The 22,040-nt window shown below is 47.4% G+C and overlaps 1 protein-coding gene across 4 annotated transcripts; it reads left to right on the top strand.

Moving 5' to 3' along the window:
* The first annotated feature begins 466 nt into the window (after positions 1-466).
* On the top strand, positions 467-19,235 carry Dynll2 (dynein light chain LC8-type 2). 4 transcript variants are annotated; one of them, XM_087569533.1, is made up of 3 exons: positions 467-558; positions 14,776-14,914; positions 17,303-19,235. In XM_087569533.1, exons 2-3 carry the CDS (start codon positions 14,783-14,785, stop codon positions 17,438-17,440), a joined length of 270 nt encoding a protein of 89 aa, XP_087425659.1. In that variant the 5' UTR covers positions 467-558; positions 14,776-14,782; the 3' UTR covers positions 17,441-19,235. The 4 variants fall into 4 exon arrangements, with proteins under 4 accessions (XP_087425659.1, XP_087425660.1, NP_542428.1 ...); XM_087569534.1 differs by lacking the exon at positions 467-558 and adding an exon at positions 11,200-11,225; NM_080697.2 differs by lacking the exon at positions 467-558 and adding an exon at positions 11,210-11,461.
* Positions 19,236-22,040: the final 2,805 nt, after the last annotated feature.

Raw genomic sequence — 22,040 nt, 5'->3', positions numbered from 1 at the left:
AACTTCTAAGGGTATGATAGCTCAGCCGTCAAGGATGGTTGCACTTTGTTGTGAACCCAAGTTTGGTTCCCAGCACTCACATCAGGCAGCTCCCAACTGTAATTCCACTTCCAGGGGATCCAAAGCTCCTTCTGGCCCCTTCAGGCCCCTGCACTCATATGTGCAACATGTACACATGTGTGTACAAAAGCACACATACACCAATATACGTGTAATTTAAAAACATAAATGTTTTCAACAAGGACACAGGCTTCTGCCTTCTCTTCTGTCTGACATGAAATTTTTCTCACAACTGGACATAAGTCTGGCAAATATATAAAAAGCATAATGATTAGTTAAAGCCGATGAATCTATACATCTGGAGGAGGGTAGTATGGGAAGGCTATCAGTAGACATGAAGTTACCAGTTGATGAGTGGCCACGAAGCCATGGCAACATGACATCACTAAAGGAGAGAACAGGACCTAGAGCAGAATTCCAAGGAACACCACATTTGAAGGATGGGCAGAGGAAGAGGAGCCTGACTGGAAGAGGAGACTGGAGGGAATAATCAGAGAGGTAGGAGAAGGCCAGGAAAGCCCCATGTTACAGAGCCTAGAGAGGAGAATCCCAGAAGGGCCCTGACCAACAGTGAGAAGGCAGCCCTTCTGCTGGTTTCTATAAGAGTTGATAGCACCATGTAACCCCAGAAAACAAATTTAGGTTTCTGTTGTCTCAGATCCTACTGGGTTAGCTTTCTGAAACTGTGACAAAATGCCTGTAGTAATCACCTTACAAGAAGGGGAACGTTTGGATTTTGCCTTGTGGTTTCAGAGACCTCAGTCCACAGTCACTTGGTCCTGCTGTTTTGGGGTCTGTGACAGCATCATACATCATGGCAGGGACATCATGGTGGTACCTCATGAAGACAGGAAGGGAAGAGAGATAGATAGAGGCAACGATCCAACCAGGATAACAATGTTCTTCCCAAATATTCCCTTCAAAAGGGCATCCCCAATGGCCTACCCTTTTTCTACCTCTAAGTCTCAACTACCAGTTAGGCACCGAACCTACCACATGAAGTCCTTTAGATGTGCTTTCAAGATCCTAAGGAAGGTTCATCACACCAACTTCCTGGCATTCACTAGGATTAGGTCCTAACTCCTCAACTCATCCTTTGGACTCTGGCGCTAGCCTTTCTCATCTCATCTACTTCTCAGCATACTGTTCCTGATGTATCTGGCTTCCTGACATTCCTTGCTCGAGTCCATGGGCTTCTGCCTGAAGAGCGCCCCATCCCCCCTTAATCCTGCCCACTCTTTATATAAAATGTCAACTCTTCCACTCTCTGGTTCTTCAGGGAAACTGGTTGCTCCAACTCTGTGCCTTCCGAGCGAGCACTGTGCTTATTCCTAGTTTCCTGTCTCAGTGCAGTCTGTGTTAAACTTGGTTGTGTAGATGTACATCTCCAACCACCTTAAGAACTTGGAAAAATTAATTTGGCCCTTGAGGACCAGAGGGTGCTGATTCCCCTGGGAGTGGAGTTCTAGGCAGTCGTGAGCTGCCTGGTGTGGATTGCTATGAATTAGTCCTCTGGAAAAACAGTAAGCTCTTAACCTTTGAGCAATCCCTTGAGCTCCCTCAACTAGACTTTCTAATATAAATTGATAAATTATAGACTCAAGACCCAGAATGGATCAGTGGTGTGTGTGTGTGTGTGTGTGTGTGTGTGTGTGTGTGTGTGTGTGTGTGTGTGTTTGAAATAGTGTCTTTCCATGTAGCGCAACAAGCTGGTCTAGAGCTCTCTGTGTAGCCAAAGCTGGCCTGGAACTCATGACCCTCCTGTCTGTTTCCCTAGTGTCAATATGTGCACAGCTTCCCTTGACCAAACCTTGCGAGAGGCAAAGCAGAGGAGTCCATTTACTGTTTAGTAGCTTCAGTAATGGAAACGGCACAGAGCTGGCCCAAGGCTCAACATGTAGATCTATGAAGTGAAATTGACAGTCCAGAAGCAAACTTTTTTTTTTTTTTTCGGAGCTGGGGACCGAACCCAGGGCCTTGTGCTCGGTAAACAAGTGCTCTATCGCTGAGCTAAATCCCCAACCCCCAGAAGCAAACTTTTACATTTACAGTGGTTACGTTTTTTGTTTGGTTTCCATCAAGTTACTGTTAACAAGGGTCTCAAGGCAAGTCTGTGGTATCTCTTCTCAGCTAATGACCCAGGATAACTGGCATTATATCCAAAACAATGATACGGCCCCTACCTTATGTGTATACAAAAATTCACTCAGGACAGGTACAGTTGTGCACATGTTTAAACACAGCACTGAGGAGGCAGAGAGGCAGGCAGATCTCTGTGTTTCAGGTCAATCAGGACTACATAGCCTATCTTAAAAAATTATTCAGATCATTGTCCTAAACAGTGATAAAACTCTTAGAAGAAAGCATAGGAGGAAGTCTTTGCAATTTGAGATCAAGTAATGCTTTTCGGATATTAAAGCACAAGTAGAGAAATAAAATAAAAAATTGTATGTTTTCAAAAATTCAAACTTTTGTGCTTCAAAGGACAGCCAAGAAACTGAAAATAAAACCCACAGAAAAGGAGAAAATACCTGTAAACCATGGGTCTTATGAAGGCCTAGAATTGAGAGTGTATAAAGAATACACAGAGGCTGGAGGAAAGCTCGGTACTTAACAGCATGCACTGCTCCTCCGAAGGACTTGAGCTCAATTCCCAGCATCCAGATCAAGCAGCTCACAACTGCCTGTAACCCCAGCTCTGTAGTGCACCTGAACTCAAATGCAGAGACACATAATTTAAAGTAATAAAGATGATTCTAAAACACACATCTCAATGAGTTAAAATGCTAATAACCCAATTTAAAAATGGATAAAGGATGGCAATGGACATTTCCCCAAATGAGACAGACAGTGAACAATGCGTGAGAGAAGATGGCAAACACTGATAGCTGTCAAAGGAAAACCCTAGTGAGCTGCGACTTCACAGCCACCAGACTGTCTATATTAAGAAGTCACATAATGTGGCCAGCAAGATGGCTCTCATAACTTGATCCTAGATCCCACATGGTGGAAGGAGAGACCTGACTCCCACAAACTGTCCTTTAACACACACACACACACATACACACACACACACACCACACACACACATACACACACACACCACACACACACCACACACACACATACACACACACACACCACACACACATACACACCACACACACATACACACCACACACACATACACACCACACACACACACCACATACACACACACACCACACACTACACACACACACACACACTTCACACACACACCACACACACACCACACACACATACACACTACACCACACACACATGCACACACACATACACACACACACCATACACACACACACCACACCACACACACACCACACACACATCACACACCACACACACACACACACCACACACATCACACACTTTTTTAAAAGTCCAATAATAAAATTGGGGTGAGTTACATGGCTATAATCCCAACACTTGGGAAATAGAGGCAGGAGGGTGAGAAATTCAGTTACCCTTGCCAACATAGTGAGTTTGAGACCAGCCTGATCTACACAAGGCCCTGTCTCTAAATAAACCAATACATGTATATTTGTACATACATACATACATACATACATACATACATACATACATACATGGCAGGGTGTGGTGACACACACCTTTTTCTCAGTGCTCAGAAGGCAGATCTGAGTTCGAGGCTACCTTGGTACTCTAGTGAATTCCAGAACATAGTGAATTTCAGGCCAGCCAGAGATACACAGTGAGACCTGTCTCAAAAACATAAATAAACAAACAAACAAACAAACAAACAAACGGATATCAGATATTAAGTTTGTGGAGACACAAGAGGCTGGAGCCCTCACACACTGCCTGTTGCAATGTGAAGTTACACAGATGCTTGGGGAAACAGTCTGGCTTTGCCTGGGAAGGGTAGCATAAAGATACCATAAACCTCAGCAACTCCACTGTTAGAGAGAGGGGAACTTCATAACCAGGGAGGGGAAGACCTTAACCACACGGATCTTCCTGGCAGCATTATTTATAAGAGCTAAAAAGCAGAACAAGTGATAGATTTCTTGCTTAGCATGGGCAAGACTTTGGGTTTGAGGCCCAGAAGAGAAAAAGTCAATGTCCATTAACTACTGGGAAAACAAAGCCTAGTGCACTTGTTCAGTGCAATCACCGTCTTAAAATAAAGCACTGACTTACTCTGACACATGTAAGCCTGCAAACATCATGCTAGCAAAATAGCCATAAATGACAATCCACTGTATGTACGGTTCCATGTACCCCAACCGTCCAGAACAGGCAAATCCACAGAGGTAGAAAGCAGATGGGCAAAGATTGGAAGGGAATAGAAGGAAAACTCTAACAGCAATGATTTTTGTCATCGTTTTGTTTTCTGAGATGGCCTATGTAGCCCCTGGTTGTCCTGGAACTTGCTATGTAAACCAGGCTGGGCTTAAACTCACAATGATCTTCCAACCTCAGTGCTGGGATTAAAGTCATGTGTCACCACGCCCAGAAAGTCTTGTTTTGAAGGTGATGAAAAGTTTTAAATTTTGACACTGTGCTGGCTACAAAGTTATATATAATCACTGAGTTATTATTCATCTTTAAGACTTTTTTAAAATTTTATTTACTTATTTATTATTTATAAGTACACTGTTAATGGTCTTCAGACACACCAGAAGAGGGCATCAGATCTCATTACAGATGGTTGTGAGCCATCATGTGGTTGCTGGGATTTGAACTCAGGACCTCTAGAAGAACAGTCAGTGCTCTTAACCACTGAGCCATCTCTCCAGCCCTCTTTAAGACTTTTTAAGTTAACTTTGGGCAGGCAAGATGGCCTAGTGGGTACAGGCACCTGTTGCCAAGCTTGAGTTTAATCACCAGGTGCCATATGCTGAAAGGCAAGAATGACATCTTGTTCAAGCATTAGGTTTCTACAATTGTGGAAAACACCATGACCCAAAGCAACCTTGGGAAGATAGGCTTATTTCATGTTACTTCTAGGTACCAGTTCCTCACGGAAGGAAACCAGGGCAGGAGTTCAAGGCATGAGCAGTCCACAGAGGAACACTGCTTTCTTCCTTGCTGCCTACCGCTTGCTCAACTGGCTTTCCCTATCCGTTCAGGGCTATCTGTCCAGGGGTAACCCTGCCCACAGTGGGCAAGGCCTTCCCACATCAATCATTAATCAAGAAGATGAAGCTGGGCAGTGCTAGCCACACCTTTGATCCCAGCCCTCGGGGGGCAGAGGCAGGTGGATCTCTTGAGTTTGAGGCCAGCCCCATCAGTCTACAGGGTGAGTTCCAGGACAGCCAGAACTACAAAGAAAAACCCTATCTCGAAAAACCAAAAAAGATAAAGGGAAATGATCCACCAACAGTGTACCCATAGGCCAATCTGATAGAAGCAATTACTTAACTGAGGTTCTCTCTTCCCAGGTAATTCTAGTGTGTATGAAACCAACAAAAACTACCTACTTAGATAATGTGGGAAAAGTATGACTAACTTGTGTTGAAATGTAAGTTTGGCCTCCATTTTCCTAGTGAAGATTCCCCTTAAAGTTCTTTGCTGGCTTGCATTTTCGTATACCTGGCGAGTTAAAAGGCTTATGTTCTGGTTGGCTTGTTTATTTGGTCTTATGTTTTTCAAAATTACTCTCAAGAGAAGACTGGAAGAGTGGGCTGAGTGATAGATTTCTTCCTTAGCATGGGCAAGGCCTTGGGGTTGATGCCCAGATCAGAAGAAAATAAAAATAAAAAAAATTTTCAAAAAGGAGGCAGTCCTGGGGACACTACTGAATGCAGAGAACTTGATTGACTTGTGTGGGGCCCTGGAGTCTCCCTATGAGCTAATCTCATTATTTTTAATCACACTCTGAAACCGAGGACAGGAAAGTGTATATGTTTTTATGACCACAAGGACAGAGTCTTCCTTATACATAATTCATATTCTCTCTTTCTCATTCTCTCTCCACTCTCTTCTCCTCTTCCCTCCTCTCCCTTCTTCCCTATCTCCCTTTTCCGGGACATATTATAGCACAATTTGGGCCAGAACTCGCTGTATAGCCCAGGCTTACCCTTTTTCAATTTCCTGTGGCCTTTGAAGTAACTCACCTGATAAAGGGTAAAACGAATTCTGGTACCTCCATAGCCTGTGGACTCCCCTCTTTAGGCAACCCAGTCAGCTGATGTTTACCTAAGGATCCCAGCTACTCAGCAGAAAGTGAGGAGGTTGTCAATTTAGCAACGGAGACTGGACCTTCCCCAGCACTGACAAAGATTTATCTTAGCTGGCCATTTGTTCTGGGCAGGGAGAGCCCGGTGTAAATAGTGTGCATTGCTGGCTTGGGGAGAGAAACAGAGGAACCTGCCGCCTGGAAGAGAAAGTGGGTTCGTTCAATTGTACTTTTTCAGCCACTGATGGGCACGCCCAGGTTACCTCATATGTGGGGAAATTTCTCCTTGTTTCAGGAACTGTGTTAGGTCTGTCAGTGTACACCGAAATCACACGTGGTCCCTATCAGTAAGAAATACAGACAAACTTAATATTGATGAGTTTAATAGAGAATGGTTAGTGACCTGGAAGTTACAAAGTATGCAGCAGATACATAATCCCCTGTGAGAACCAGGGAAGGCTCAGATGTAAGGGTAAAGCCAGGAAGGGAGGCTACAAGTCTCAAGGGGGAAAGAGCCACTGGAACAAAGGTGTGGAATCTGCCTGTGGGAGAGGCAGTCAGCTGAGGTGTTAGAGCAGCAGCAGCAGGCAGTGGGAAGTGTGGGGAGACCTGGCAAACAGAGGTGTGTGTGTGTAGAAGGAGGGAGCACGCTATGGAGAAGGGCCAAGTCTTTCCTCTGAACAGGGGCGAAATGTCTGCATTGTTAATGGATTCCTGCTGTAGAGCAGAGCTTCGGGAGTCAAATCAACCCCATTACAAGGGTTGCATATCAGATATTTACATTATGATTCACAACTAACAAAATTAACAGTTGTGAAGTAGCAACGGAAATTATTTCATGGTTGGCGAGCCTGAGGAACTGTCTATAAGAGTCACAGCCTTAGGAAGGTTGAGAAGCACCAAGCCTAAAGTGCGAGAGCCAACGGTGATGCAAGGAACCAAGAGGTGATGAACAGCAGTCTGGATGGGAAACATTTACAAGTGCTGGAAACACAGGCGGGGAGCAGGGATGACTATGGGGTGGGTTCCAGAGGAAGACACAAGTCCAGGGAGGATCCCTGGTTTCTGGCTTGTGCATGGGACTTAGAGCGGGGGTAAGAAAGAACTCCAGGTGGGTTGGGGATTTAGCTCAGTGGTAGAGCGCTTGCCTAGGAAGCGCAAGGCCCTGGGTTCGGTCCCCAGCTCTGAAAAAAAAAAAAAAAAAAAAAAAAAAAGAAAGAACTCCAGGAAGGGAAAACTGATTCACCAGCTACATGGATGGACCAGGCATTTGGGCCGAGAGTTTTCATGCCTTTTTTTTTATTGTACCTTTATAAAGCAGATATTATTCCCAATTTACAGTTGAGGAAACTGGGAGTTTGTATCCAAATAACTTGGCCAGATCTGCACACTGCGAAGCTTTTGAGTTGTGGAAAGAATTTAGAATCAAAGGCACCCATTCCTGGACTGATGCTGCTAACCATCAGTGTGTGCGTGCATGCGTGCATGCGTGCATGCGTGTGTGTGTGTGTGTGTGTGTGTGTGTGTGTGTGTGCGCACGAGCGCGCGCGTGTGTGTGTGTGTGTGTGTGTGCGAGAGTGCGTGTGAGCATCTGAAAGGCCTATGTGGAGAAATCTAGGGATGGGAAGAGTGCCCAGGGTCCAAGCCATAGTTAGAAGCAATAGATATGGGTGAAACTTGTAAGTTGAGGGTGATTGCAGGAGCCCTGAAATCAAAACAGAGGGTAAGAAGCCCACAGACAAGACAAAATCAACCCCTTCCATTTTAAACTAAAGTCCAGACTGATAACTAAGGAAACTAGGCAGTTCCAAACTGCCCTGTCAAATAGACACCCACCAAGTTAGCAAAGCTGTTAAGTATCACAGTTACAATGCAAGTACTGTCAAACAACGATAGCAGTTGTCTCAGGTAAGTATTTGCACAAACAGCATTAATTAGCCTAGAACAAGTTTCCTAAACTCTGCTCCTGGGGATATTAATATTTGAATTAAAAAAAATACTTTGGGGGTTGGGGATTTAGCTCAGTGGTAGAGCGCTTGCCTAGCAAACACAAGGCCCTGGGTTCGGTCCCCAGCTCCGAAAAAATGAAAAAAAAAAAAAAAACTTTGGAGCTGGCCATAGTGTTGTGCTCCTTTAAACCTAGCACCCTAGCACTTGGGAGGCAGAGGCAGAGAGATCATTGTGAGTTTGAAGCCAGCCTGGTCTACACAGTAAGTTCTAGCACAGAGAGAGCTACATAGTGAGAACCCTGTCTTTAACAAAAAAAAAAAGGGGGGGGGGCTGGACTAAGAGCACTGGCTGCTCTTTTAAAGGAACTCGTTTAATTTCTAGCAGCACCCACATGGCGTCTTACAATTATATCTACCTAACTGTACTTTCGGAATCTGACAATCCATGAGGACCAAGGCAAAACATTCAGACACACAAAATAATAATAGACAACAGTAGGAAAAAAATATATTTTAAAAAGGACTTTACGGTTAGGTAAGTCTAGGAGATGCTGGCATGATTTAGGCAGAGAGCCAAGTCCTATACTTTTATGTCACTGTTAGGTGGCACGGTAGTCTAATGGCTAAAGTGGTAAGCACTTGGAACAAGCTGGGCTTGAAACTTGCAGATGAGAAGCTGGGTGGCTTTAGGCAAACCACTGAACTACACTAAGAACTACTCATCCAAAGGGGGACAGTAATGCAATCACTTCAAAACCGTTTACTATAGTGGAACAGAATGCATTACATTAGAAACAATACCTGTACAGAGTAAGGGCTTCATAGAGCTTCATATTTTCTATAAACTATACTATTGGGGTTCAAACTCAGGGCCTTGAGTATGCTGAGCTAGCATATACTGTCCCACTGAGCTATATCCCCAGTCTCAAATATACTTTTAACAAATCTCATACCCCTCTTCTCTCTCTCTCTCTCTCTCTCTCTCTCTCTCTCTCTCTCTCTCTCTCTCTCTCTCGTGCATGCCATTCCAATCCCCAAATTGCTGAAGAGCCGTAAGTCTTAGTCTAACTTTTGTTATCTGAGAGTTTTATTTCCTACTTCTATCCCATTATAATTCACACTGGGAATAATCTCTCTCTACTCTGAGCAAGAGGAGTAGGGAGAACACAGCAGGGTCATGAAAGTTCATAGTCACTTTTGTGCACCCTTGAAAAAGGTCATTTGAGTGTTGGCCTGTATCCTTTACTGGAGGTTCTTGGACAATGGACATCTTGTATACAACCTTACATCATAGTTGTGACCTTCAAGTCTTTGAAACTAATGAAGGTTGGGAAAAGAGGGTATTAGCTCGCTCTCTCTCTCTCTCTCTCTGTCTCTCTCTCTGTCTCTCTCTCTGTCTCTCTCTCTCTCTCTCTCTCTCTCTCTCTCTCTCTCTCTCTCTCTCTCTCTCTCTCTCTCAGAACCTCCTAAGAGTTGCTCCACAAGAGCCCTAGGTGGATGATCCATCCTCTAGCCCCTCCCCTCAGGTGCCCCGCCCCTCATTCATTAACTCAGGCTGACATCAGAATACTCCCTAAATGAAGGGATACCCCAGGCCTAGCCTGGTGGAATCTCTTACTGGAAAAGTCAGAGCTGTGGAATGGAGGAGCCTGAGGGCATAGTTTCCCAAGTTGTCCTACACACATAATGAACACTAAATTATGATACTGCCAAGCAGGGCAAGCTAAGGCCAGACAGAAGTCTTTAGATAGACCGTTTGTGCGTGAAAGTTTAGGAAGAAAAATCCCCGTGTTTTTCCTGTATTGGAGTATTGGAGTACCATGAAAACACACACACACACACACACACACACACACACACACACACACACACACAGAGTGTCTGCTTCCTGAACTTAAAAGCCTCCCATTCAAGTGTAGTCCAAGCGAGGAGCTGACCTGGCCAAGGGTCTGAATCTGTTGTCTACACTTTTTGGTTTTTTGAGACAGTTTCTCTGTGTAGCCCTGGTTGTCCTGGAACTAGCTCCTAGCTCTGTAGACTAGTCTGGTCTCAGAGACCACCTGCCTCTGCCTCCCAAGTGCTGGGATTAAAGGGGTGCGCCACCACCATCCAGCCTGTTCTGTCTGTATTTGAGGGTCATGGATACCTCGCAGGGGTTGGGGATTTAGCTCAGTGGCAGAGGCGCTTGCCTAGCACAAGGCCCTGGGTTCGGTCCTCAGCTCGGCGGGGTGGGGTGGGGGGGAGAAACCTCACAGCTCATACTTTTAGGAATTCCTTTCAATCCTCAGGACTGACTGACAGGAAATGGTTCTCACCTCTATCCCAAAGGCCATAAACTGTAGTGGCTGTACCTCCAATACCTTTGAATATCGTGTAGTTAGGGTTCCAGCTATGGATAGGCAGAAGGGTATCAAGATTCAGGAACAAAGGCTGAGTTGGAAGCAAAAGGGAACGTGAAGGCAGGGGGACCATGAGGACTGTTTAGGCCTTTATTTCACCATGGGGCTTGACTGTTCCTCACAAGTGTTGCCAGCCTAGGGGAATGAAGTCCTGAATTTTCCTCCTTCCCCGGTGATTTTTAATACCCTGTCCTGCCTTTCCAAAGTTGGGACCTGGAGCCCTTCTCTCCTGAGTCTGAAATCTTCATCCCTCCCCTCTTTCTTTCTTAGAACTGGAGTCTCCATGCTTCTCTCCCTTCTCCTTTCTGGGCCTACTCTACTCCTCCGGAGTCAGGCTTCTCCAAGCCTGGGAAAAGGGGTCTGCATTCTCCTTTCTCCTTCTTAGGCCACAGCGCCCTCCCCCCACCTTCTCCAGCTCCCCTTCCCCACCCCCTCCTCCGCCCCGAGGCATTGTGGGAGGAAACAAGATGTGGAGCGAGAGCGGCGCGGGGAGAAGCCCGCAGTGCGGGGCCTGGCGGGCGCAGCCAATGGGGAGCGCGGACGGCGGCGCGCGCGGCAGGGGGGCGGGGGCGGGGCTCTATTTCAGGGCCGCGCGTCGGCCGCGCTCAGCGGCGGAGCAGAGCGGACGGCGAGGTATCAGCCGGGACAGGCGGTCGGCCGGGTGGCACGAGGCGGAGCGCGGGCGTCCGGGGAAGCTCGGAGGGCGAACAGCAGCGCGAGCGCTCGGCCCGGGGCTGCGGGAGCAGGGAGATACCGCGGCGGCAGCGACTGCTGCTGCTGGACGAGCCCAGGGGACACCGCCCCTGCCCGCGATTCGTTTCAGCCCAGCGCTGCTCCCCAGGGGCCTGTGCGGACTCGCCTGCGTGACGGTGAGCGGGGGCCCCGGGGGCAGCCCTCGCCCTGCTCGGCCCAGGCTCTGGAGACCCTCGTGCGCTGGCTGGAGGCCCCGCAGCCCCAGGGGGAGCCAGCCCCGGGTGCGCGGAGGCCTCTGGGGTCCCGGACGCGCGAGCAGGCGGTGCGGGTAGAGAGGGTTCGGGCACGACGCGGCTCCTCCCGCCGCCGCCACCGCCACCACCCTCTCGGGCGACCTTCCTGCAGCGAGGTCGCCCGGTCACTCCGGCGCCTCTTCAGGCCTGGCGGGGGAGGGCGGAGGACTGGCCGCGGCCTGCGGACCCGGCGGGGCGGCGGGGTGGTGGATGCGTTCTCCTCCCCCAGGTGCTGAGGTGCTGCTCATTCCCCAGGTGCTGCCCTTCGTGGTCCCTGCCCTCGGGAGGAAAAGATGGTGTGTGTGGGGTGTACTGGGACGAGGGGTTACGGCCCCTTTGGAAATCCGAAACGAGGCAATAACGTTTGTACGTGTTAAAGAACGGTGCAGGGCGATCCTTGTCATTTGGAGCCTTAGCTTTTTTTTTTTTTTTTTTCTAGCCTTTTTTTTTTTTTTTTCTTTGTCGCAAGACCAGGGACAGAGGTTGAGAATTGTCCTGGAGTGCTGCTTTTGCGTTCTCACCGGAGCTCCTGGCTCGTGACTCAGGAAGCTGGCTGGGGGCCCTTTGGCCATCCTTTTATCTGGAGGCCCAGCTCCGCCCCCTTCCCCCCCTCAGGGAGGAAAGGATAGCTGGGCGTCTAGCTCCCTATCCTTTTCTCACTGGTACCTTGGATAGGGGTTGCCCGGTCTGGGCCTCACCTTTCTGCGACGCCTGAGGGGCCTGGGGTGAAGAATCGTGGCATTGTAGTCACAAGACCAGCATTATGTAATCGTAGGCTCTCGGTTGGAGAGTGAGATAGCTTTTAATTACTGTGACAAAGTTGATCCTTTGGACTTTGGGGAGGAGGCAGTGAAGCAGGTGAGCTTTTTGGCAAAATGGTGCCAATTTCATACTTCGTTGTCTTAGCCAGGCTCCACCCCCAACCTCTGGATTTGTAAACACTGCCCCCTTCTGAGTGGGAACCTGGAATAGGCCGCCAGGTGACATTGTTTTTTGTTTTTTTTTCCCTTCACTTCTAGAAAGGTCTCACCACATCAGCCTTTTTCTCTCCTCAAACCTCATGGAGATTGTTCCTTTTCTCTCATTTCAGCTATTTTTTAAAATGATTGTTTGCCCAAGGTCATAGAGCTAATCGGCCTTGAACAGGCATCACTTGACCTTTTTCTTCATTCACCACAGACTCCTTTAGGCTCCAGATTTCCTCTGGGGTAGGGGGATCTGAGCTAAGCACTAGCCAGTGTTGCTTAAGTGGAAGAAACCTTGCCTCATTTGACAGTGTCAGACCAAGGTGCCTTGCCTGGAAGCCGTCATGCATATATTGTGTGCATTTAACGGTCTGGGTTCTTTTCATCTGGGTGGGTAGGGTGCACTTAGATAAGAAGTGGCTTGGACCGATACCAAGAATCTCGCCTGGAGCAGTCAGGCTACTATGTAGCTTGTGTTAGCCTGGGAGGGGATAGCATCTTTCTTTTCCCCATTGAGCCCAGCCCGGGCCGGTGTTGCTTTTGGAGTTGAGATGAGGGGGATCAGTACTGCTGTGAGTGATGAGAAGGGGCAGGGTTCTGTAGCTTGTTTCTTTGGACGTAAAGTAGCTCACATGACTATAGGCTGCCAGGGTAAGAAGGGTCCATGTGGGTCAGTGTTGGAAGTCTGGTTGCTTGACATCTGGTGACTGCCACGGCCCAGGAAGCAGGCTGTGGAATAAGGCTATAAAATACTAAGCTTTTCCTTCGTCCTCACAGGTCAGTGTGACGCACCTCCTCTGTTTTGGTTGTTTGAAACATGCCTCGATGTAGCTGAGGTTGGCTTTAAATGTCTGATCTTCCTTCCTGCCTCTACCTCCCAAGTGTTAGAATTTCAGTTGCAGACCACCACACCTGGCCCTGTTTTTATAGTTAAGGGAAAGTTCTCAGCACTCCCATCAGGTGATATTTCTCCAAGTGTTCACTACATTAATGCTTTTTGAATGGATAGAAATAATTTTTACATGAGGAGGCAAAAATCCAGAGAAATGACAATCATTTTTGGGTTTGTGACTAAAAGTTAGAATTCAAAAATCATATTGTACTTTAGAGACTGAACACTTGTGAGAAGAGTAGGGGAGCATAAGGACTAGGTGTGGTGACATGTGACTGCTTCTCTGGTTTGAGGTAACATTAGCACAACATTTGAGAGGTCATTATTACCTCTTTGCCAGCAGGCCTTATGCTTCAGGGCACCCCCCCACCCCCTTATTTTTATCAAAGTGGAGTTGGCTTTTTTTTCTGGGAGGGGAAAGTGAGTATTTTAGGTTTTATGGTCAGAACAGTCTCTAGAACTCTACTATTGTGACGTGTTCCTATAAAACTTTGATTTATGAAAACAGTGGCTGAGTCGGCCGAGGGACAGACAGCTCCCTTGCTAGGCCCTCTTTATTTGCAGATGCTCTCATGTAACCGTAGTTAATTCTTAAACAACCTCCAGTTGAGGGCTGACCTCATTGCTAAAATGGAAGTAATCGATACAGAATGGCCAGGTGTCTTGTCGAGACCACAAAGGTTCAGAGTCAAGACCAGAAGTCAGGGATACTGATTTCTAGGAGGGTTTCTGCTGTGAGACCAGTAGTAGAGAACTACTTTAAGTCATGTCCTTAATATCTTCAGGTGTGAGCTTCTGGTTCATTGTTAGGATAATGCTTTGACCCCATTTTACAGATGGTGACATAAAAAACACAGAGGGGAATTAACTGGCTGAAAGATGCAGTCAGGCCGTTATGTCACTTTGGCTCTCAGTGTTGTGCTGACTGATGTTCAGAGTGTATGAAATAGGTAGCTGTTAGGAGTTAGAAAAATCTTATGTGTGCTTTTAAAGCACAATATCTTTTCCTTCTTTCTTGTCTTGTATTTCCACAGGTAGAGACCATATTTCTGCTGAAAGTGTCTAAGTGTCTTTTTGTTTGTCTTGGACAAGGGTTTACTGTGCAGCTTTAGCTGGCCTGGAATTCCCTTTGTAGACCAGGCTGGCCTTGAACTTAGATCCAATAACCTCCTAGGTGCTGGGATTTAAGGCATGTTCCACCTTATCCAGCATAAGCATGTCTCGTCTGTGTTCATGAGCTCCCACCTGTCTACCACCCTCGAACTCTAGCTCCCAACCATAGCTCTGTCTGTTGCTCACACCGAGACAGCGCCAGCTTTACTTCTGTGCTCCTATTGCAGTGTCACAATGTCTGACCGGAAGGCAGTGATCAAGAACGCAGACATGTCTGAGGACATGCAACAGGATGCCGTTGACTGCGCCACTCAGGCCATGGAGAAGTACAACATAGAGAAGGACATTGCTGCCTATATCAAGAAGGTGAGCCAGGCGTGAGGATTGACAGCTGAGTTGCGTTGGCTGGGCTGGGGCAGGAGCGGGGGCAGCAGTTTCTGAGAAAACAGGTGCGACCCCTTCAGAAAAACCCTGCAGACGTGAGGCAGCTGGATTACCAGGTAATCTTGAGCGGCCAAAGCAATCTCCATCAAGACCTTGATAAGGCTGTGCTGAAGCTGTGCTAGTACAGATAGTTAATGTCGATGCACAAGGCACTGGGGAAGGCTATGCAGAGGGACTTCAGAGCAAATGTTACTAGCCCAGTTGAGAACATTTAGTATTCAGAATTAAATTTGAATGACTATGTGATCCCGAACAGATTTTCAGGGACCGTCTTCTTTTTTTTTTTTTTTTTAAAGATTTATTTATTTATTATATATAAGTACACTGTAGCTGTCTTCAGATACACCAGAAGAGGACATTGGATCTCTTTACAGATGGTTGTGAGCCACCATGTGGTTGCTGGGAATTGAACTCATGACCTCTGGAAGAGCAGTCGGGTGCTTTTAACCACTGAGCCATCTCTCCAGCCCGGACCGTCTTCATTTACAGTGGTGTCCCCTTTATAATCCTCATCATAAGGAACATTTCCTTTTCCCTAAAAAAGGGCTTAGGTTCTGCATATTTTACAATATTTACTACTACTCTCATTATAGTTTCTCTCATTTTTTAAAAAAAATTTACCTTATGTGTATGTATAATTTGCTTATGTGTATGTCTTAGACCATACTGCATGCCTGGTACCTGTGGAGGCCAGAAGCCCTCAGACCCTTGGGACTGGAGTTACAGATGGTTGTGAGCTTCGGTGTGGGTGCTGGGAACGGACCCAGCTCCCTTGAAGAGCAACAGGTGCTCTTAACTGCTGAGTCAGCTCCAGTGACATCGTAAAAGAATCTACTTGAATATTCAGTCCCTTGACTTCTGTAGGAAATGATAGAGAAGGAAATCTGTACATGTTCAATACAGGTGTGATTTCCTGAATATCTTAAATCTGTAGTTGGTTGAATATATGGATGTAGAATTCAGTGATGTAGAAAGCTGACTGTAATTTGTTTGAATTTTGTAAAAATGTTTCGATATTTAGAGTTCAGTTATTGAGGGAATTCTAAATGGTGCGGGTGAGATGCACCTGTGGGCAAGGGTACCGGCTGCCAAGCCTGATGACCTGAGTTTGAGCCTTGGAACCCACGCAGTGGGAGGAGAGGATGGACTCTTGCAAGTTGTCCTCTGACTTCCACATGTGTGCTGGGGCACACTGGCCACTCCCAGATAGATAGGTAGGTAGGTTGGGTGGGTGGGTGGGTGGATGGATGGATGGATGGATGGATAGATGGATATGTAAACGTTTAAAAGAGAAATTCCAAATGAGTGCCTGAGTGGAGATGTCTGGCCCTAAAGAGGAGCTGAGCCTGGCCTGGTTGCAGTTCAGACCTTGTGGTTTGTCTTTTTTTTTTTTTTTTTTAAAAAACTACTCCATATCTATATTTTTCTTGTATGAATCTTTTGGTGTGTGTTTGGTCCCCGTGGAGGTCTGAAGAGAGGGCATCAGATCCTTTGGAACAGGAGTTACAGGGTGGCTATGAGCCACTATGTGGGTGCTAGGAATTGAACCCAGGTTTTCTGCAAGAGAAGCCAGTGTTCTTGCCAGCTCTCAGCTCTCCCATTTCCCCAGCCCCCAAGACCCATGTTAAACTAGAGCCGCAGGCCCAGTCTGTGGTCATCTAAGCGCTGGCATTCTAAGAGCATGCATAGGAGTGTGGTGTAGTGGCAGTCCACAGAGTAGTCAGGTGTGCCTAGGGGCTCTCCTAGTGGGCTGGCAGTCTGTGAAGGATACTTCTAGAACCAAGCTGTAGGCTGGGCCACAGTGTGCTAAGGAGCTGTCTGATGGCTCACAGGGATGCTTGGTTTTGTAGAGTGAGGGACTGGTGCTTCAACAGTTAGTTCCCATTTGTTCTGTGTAGAATGTCAGTTTAGAAACGTGTAAGGCAGTGGTGGTCAGGCCCTACTTAACTATGCTTGTGACATCCTGGTTTTCTGATTAGTATCTTGAAGAATTATAAGGTGGACAGGTTTGGGTGTGGAGTAACTGGAGGATAGAGAGGTGATCGGGTGTAGAGTGCAGAGGCTTGGCCGAGGGGAACAATGGAGCCTTTGTGGTGGTCCATTATTGATGAGGGTAAGAGCCCCGTTGCCAGCCTTAGAACTTGAGCTTCTGAGGTCCTGGGCTGGGGTGGCAGGGTTGGGGGTGGGTTACTGGACAAGGTAGGTGGGAACAACTAATGTGTGTGCTGGAATTGCTGAGAGCAACTCCTGTTCTGACATCTCAACATCACCAACTACTTTTCTTTCTTTCCCTCTTTTATTCTTTTTTAGGAATTCGACAAGAAATATAACCCTACCTGGCATTGTATCGTGGGCCGAAATTTTGGCAGCTATGTCACACACGAGACAAAGCACTTCATCTATTTTTACTTGGGTCAAGTTGCAATCCTCCTCTTCAAGTCAGGCTAGGTGGCCGAGGTGAAGGTGTCAGTGGCGGCGGCAGCGATGGCAAGCAGGCGGCGTTGCTGGGACTGTTTTGCACTGGGGCCAGCATCAGGAAGTCCTCTCCAATGGCTGTGCTACTGCATGGACTGTATACTCGATTTCATGTGTGTGTCGCAGTAAACAAAAACCAAACTTCTTTCTGTTTAGTTGCCTGGGGAAGAAGGCTGCTTTATGTTTAAGACGTTAACATTATTTTTTTGGTTGTACTGCACTAGGAAATCTCTCCCACCCCTCCTTTTCTCTTTCTCTCCCTAGATAAACATAAAAGGCCTCAGCGAAGCCCTAAAGACTAGGAGGGCCGAGGAGTAGAAGTAGGTCTGAGGCGGAAGTTAAGCTGCAGCTGCCTCTTGGATGGTGGGCACTACTGTAGGAGGCCGGGGAGGCTGCGAGGACAGGGTTAGGGTTGACAGAGAGGGATAGGAAGTTGGGCCAGGGGGATTGCTCTAGTACCAGGGAGATATTCCACTGAACTGTGACGCTATGGCTTGGGGCAGGGTGGGTGGGGTGCAGTCTCTAAGGGGCCCTGAGATATTTGTGGTGTAGGAGTGGGGAGCCGACTGTCGCCGTCTGTCAGGGTTTCTAAGTGTGTCTTTGTGGGTTACCTTCCATGTCGGGAGGATGCTGGGAGTAGGATTAGCTTGACTTCCCCCCCTACATTCTGTCTGCTCCCTGCTTATCCCTTGTTTTTTCTCATTCCTCACAATTCTCTTAGAGCAGCCCGTTGTTGGCTGGCAAGGGAATTTCTGGTGACTGTAGTTCCTTAGTTAGGTCTTAGCAATCAAACCAAATCAATGTCCCCTCAATTCTTCTTTGTGTATGTTTGTGTTTGTCTGTGTGCGTGTGTGGGGTGGGTTTGGGGTAGAAGGGTGGGAAGGGGCAGGATAAGTGGAATCTTTAGGGTTTATGGGAGGTAGGGGCAGTTAGTTCTAAGTGGGCTTTCATGTTACCTGATGTGTGAGGGTAAGGACAGGTTGGTGTCAAACCATCCTCCTCCCCTCGGTTCATCATGCTTGAACACTGCTTTGCCTGTGGCTGTCTGTTCCCTGGAAATGTTTTTGGAAGGTCACCCAGAACAGGATGGCCATACTGCCATCTGTCCTGGAGTTGGATCTGGGGCAGGGGGCACTTGGTGGCTGGTCTCTAGTGGGAAGTGAGGATAGAAGTAATGGGGGAGGGGCTCCTTGGAACAGGTCTGAAGTGTGTAATGACCTCTGGGAGTGAGGAGGTGGAAAAGGGCTGGGAATGAGGAGATTCCGGAGAGAAGTGCAAGGGAAATCTTGTCTGTTGGTGAAGTGATTGGGGTGGGTGGGGGTTGTCCTTGCCAATTGAGCTGCTGATTCTTACGGATCACATTCAGAACTCGTGTAGGGTTGACACTGTAAGGGGTGGGGAAATATAGCCGTTTTTTCCCCAGCCCATTCTTGGGGGTTGGGGGAAGGCAGGAGAATGCCCCTTCCTCCTAAGCCCTTAGTGTGTGTTGAACTTTTGTTTTTCTTCAGTGCTGGCAGGGGAGGGTGGGAACTGGTGGTGACTGAGTTCCCTGTTCAAACCTTTATTGGGTACAAGATTGAATGTTTGATTTAGGTTTTATTTTTCTTACGAATGTCCAGGTCTGTGTTCCTCCCTGCCCTCCCAGACTCTGGCCAGGTGGAAGTGTCTCGTTTTTGTTCATCTCTCATTTCTGTGCAGGGACTGAGACCCTGCCACATCTATGCTCTGCATCCACGCCTCTTTTGGACATTAAAGGTCGATTGATGCACTTCTGGGCTGTTGGGGTTTCTTTGGGGTGAAGGGTTGGTGGGCCTGGTGCTGTTAGCGCCACACAGTGTGTGGGAGTCGGTTGGTGTTTCCTTTGCTGGTTAGTAATTGAGAGCTGGAGGCTTGGGGTGTTCCAGGACCACGGTTCAACTCAGGTTTTAGCAGAAATGAGGGGACTGAAGGACCCCAAAGTTAGCTATTTCTGTTCCAGATAATCACCTGTGACAACACATTCCTGTACAGGTAAGTGCAGTCTCATTCTGTAGGGCTCCTGGAGACCACCTTGTGGAGCCCTAGAAGGCAGTGATAAACAGGGTCACATGATACTGTGGAGAGACAGGCACTCAAAGCTGTGACCAGGTGGGATGGAGAAAAGGGACTCTGCTTGTGTTTCAGTCATAGGACCTCCTCTAGCCCTTTGAGAAGGGTATGTGGGAGGGAGGGCCGTGTCAGTCCTCTGCCCCTAGAGAACAAGAGCACTGGGAGTGAGTGGAGGGTAGCCAGTAGAGACTAGCAGTGTAACAGTGGATAGGAAGTATCCATAGTGTGGCTGGCAGTCTCCCTGTCCCTGAGCTAGTGATCTCTAGCCTAGGCTCAGGGTATAGCTATTACAGCCTTTGCTCAAACACCTGGACATCATGCAGAATGGTGCGTCTCCCTCCACCATTGACTTGACCCCTTTCGTTCTGCATAGTCTATGCCAGCTTGCCTAGCTTGTTTCTCTGCCCACATTTCTCATTGCTTTATCTTGAAGCCTAGCTGTGCCCATCTGCAGCAAGTGCTAGGAAAAGTATTTCCTCGCCAGATTGAAGCAGCATACACCAGTCCCATACACATAGTCCCATACACATAGTCCCATACACATAGTCCCATACACATAGTCCCATACACATAGTCCCATACACATAGGCCGCCCCTTGAGGGGGTCACCTGGCCCTTCTGGAAGAATCTTGGATGATAAGGCTTAGACATCTTGCTTGCCAGCTCTATGAGAGGAATAAGGATGCATTTCATTTTCTTTTTTTTTTTTTCTTTCTTTTTTTTAAAGATTTATTTATTTATTATATATAAGTACACTGTAGCTGTCTTCAGATACACCAGAAGAGGGCATCAGAACTCTTTACAGATGGTTGTGAGCCACCATGTGGTTGCTGGGAATTGAACTCATGACCTCTGGAAGAGCAGTCGGGTGCTCTTAACCGCTGAGCCATCTCTCCAGCCCAAATGCATTTTTTTTTTTCCTTTTTTTCGGGGCTGGGGATCGAACCCATGACCTTGCGCTTCCTAGGCAAGCGCTCTACCACTGAGCCAAATCCCCAACCCGCATTTCATTTTCAAACATTGTTTTCACACTGCTTGAGCCTGCAAGAGCAGTCATTAGTCACATGATTTTGGGATGAACAAACTGAATTGTCCTAAACCCACTCAGCTGTTAGTTTAACAGGCAGGAGTAGTGGGATTCTCGCTGGCAAATCTTAAGGTTTAGGCCTCGGCCTCAATTGGGTAATGAACCCTAGTTCACTGGTGTTCTTCAGTTGCTCTGCTTGACCAAGGGCAGGAAGGATGAGGTGCTTCCCTTCCTACACCTATCCTCCTCCTAAGGGTTGAGCTGCCCCCTGGTAAGGCCTTCTGTCTTAGGGGAGAGAAGCCACTTTCCTAATTCAGATCTCTTAGGTTTCCCTGAACTAAAGACATGCTCTTCACTAAAGGTCAGTTGTACCTGTATCAGACGGATATGAACTTGGTGTGTCAACACCAATAGCCACAGACCAGCGGATGGCTGCTGTGTTGATGGAGAAGCCTGTGAGGCTGAAGAGGAGCAATGCTGCCCTCTGTTCTGCTTGACACCCGCCTGTCTAAGTTGGGCCTTTTAGAGAGGCCAGCATGTGAAAGCAATGTTGTGGGGGGGATGTGTGAAGGGGCACCAGCCCCTGTCCACTATACATATGGGAAAGTTGTTCGGCTTTTCTGAACCACCTGAGCATGAAGACGCCTCTTCCTGCTGTGTGACTGAGGATCCAGTGGCACCTACCAAAGCGCTTTGAATTGGAGAGATAATTGAAGATAATCTGCCTAATAAAGTCAGACAGGATTCTGAGGGAACTCAGGTCGTTCTCACACACATTGCATCAGCCTTTTCCTTCCCCACACAGTTGTACACACACAGGAGAAGGACCAGGAACAGAGGCCTCTAAAGTCATGTGGATGCTAGGACAAGTAGAATGTAAACTGAACTCTGCTGGTACACAGCTCAGGATTTTAGTATGTCTCAGATACACGCTTGTGCAAACTGGAACGTTTATGCCCCTCTTGAAAGAAACCCTGTAGCTATTTGTAGTTCATTTCCATTGCCTTTTCGGCCTTTAGAAAACACTAATCCACTGTGCACATGTGTGTGGGCCCAGTGTGGAGCCCAGAGGTTAAGACGTGAGTGTTTCCATCACTGTTCTTAGTTCTGAGACCATCTCACTGAGCCTGGAGTCTGCTGCCTTGGCTGGGCTGGATGGCTAGCAAGTCCCTGGCTTCATATTCCTACCTTCCCTCTGCCAGGATTGCTGCCCTGTACCACTGCATTTTTTTCTATTCTTTTTTTTTCCCCCCTAGAGCTGGGGACCGAACCCAGGGCCTTGCGCTTGCTAGGCAAGCGCTCTACCACTGAGCTAAATCCCCAACCCCTCATTTTTTTCTAATTCATTAAAAAAATCTTAAAAACAGTTGCTTTGCAGATATGTATATCTGCACAATATATGTGTGTATTGTGCCTGTAGTACATGTGTATTGGATCCCCTGGAACTAGAGTTAACAG

The sequence above is a fragment of the Rattus norvegicus genome, chromosome 10 (assembly GCF_021556685.1).
Source record: "Rattus norvegicus strain SHRSP/BbbUtx chromosome 10, alternate assembly SHRSP_T2T, whole genome shotgun sequence".
Lineage (NCBI taxonomy): Eukaryota > Metazoa > Chordata > Mammalia > Rodentia > Muridae > Rattus > Rattus norvegicus.
The sequence above is the reverse complement of the archived record's forward strand: the minus strand, read 5'-3'. Positions and strand labels throughout refer to the sequence as shown.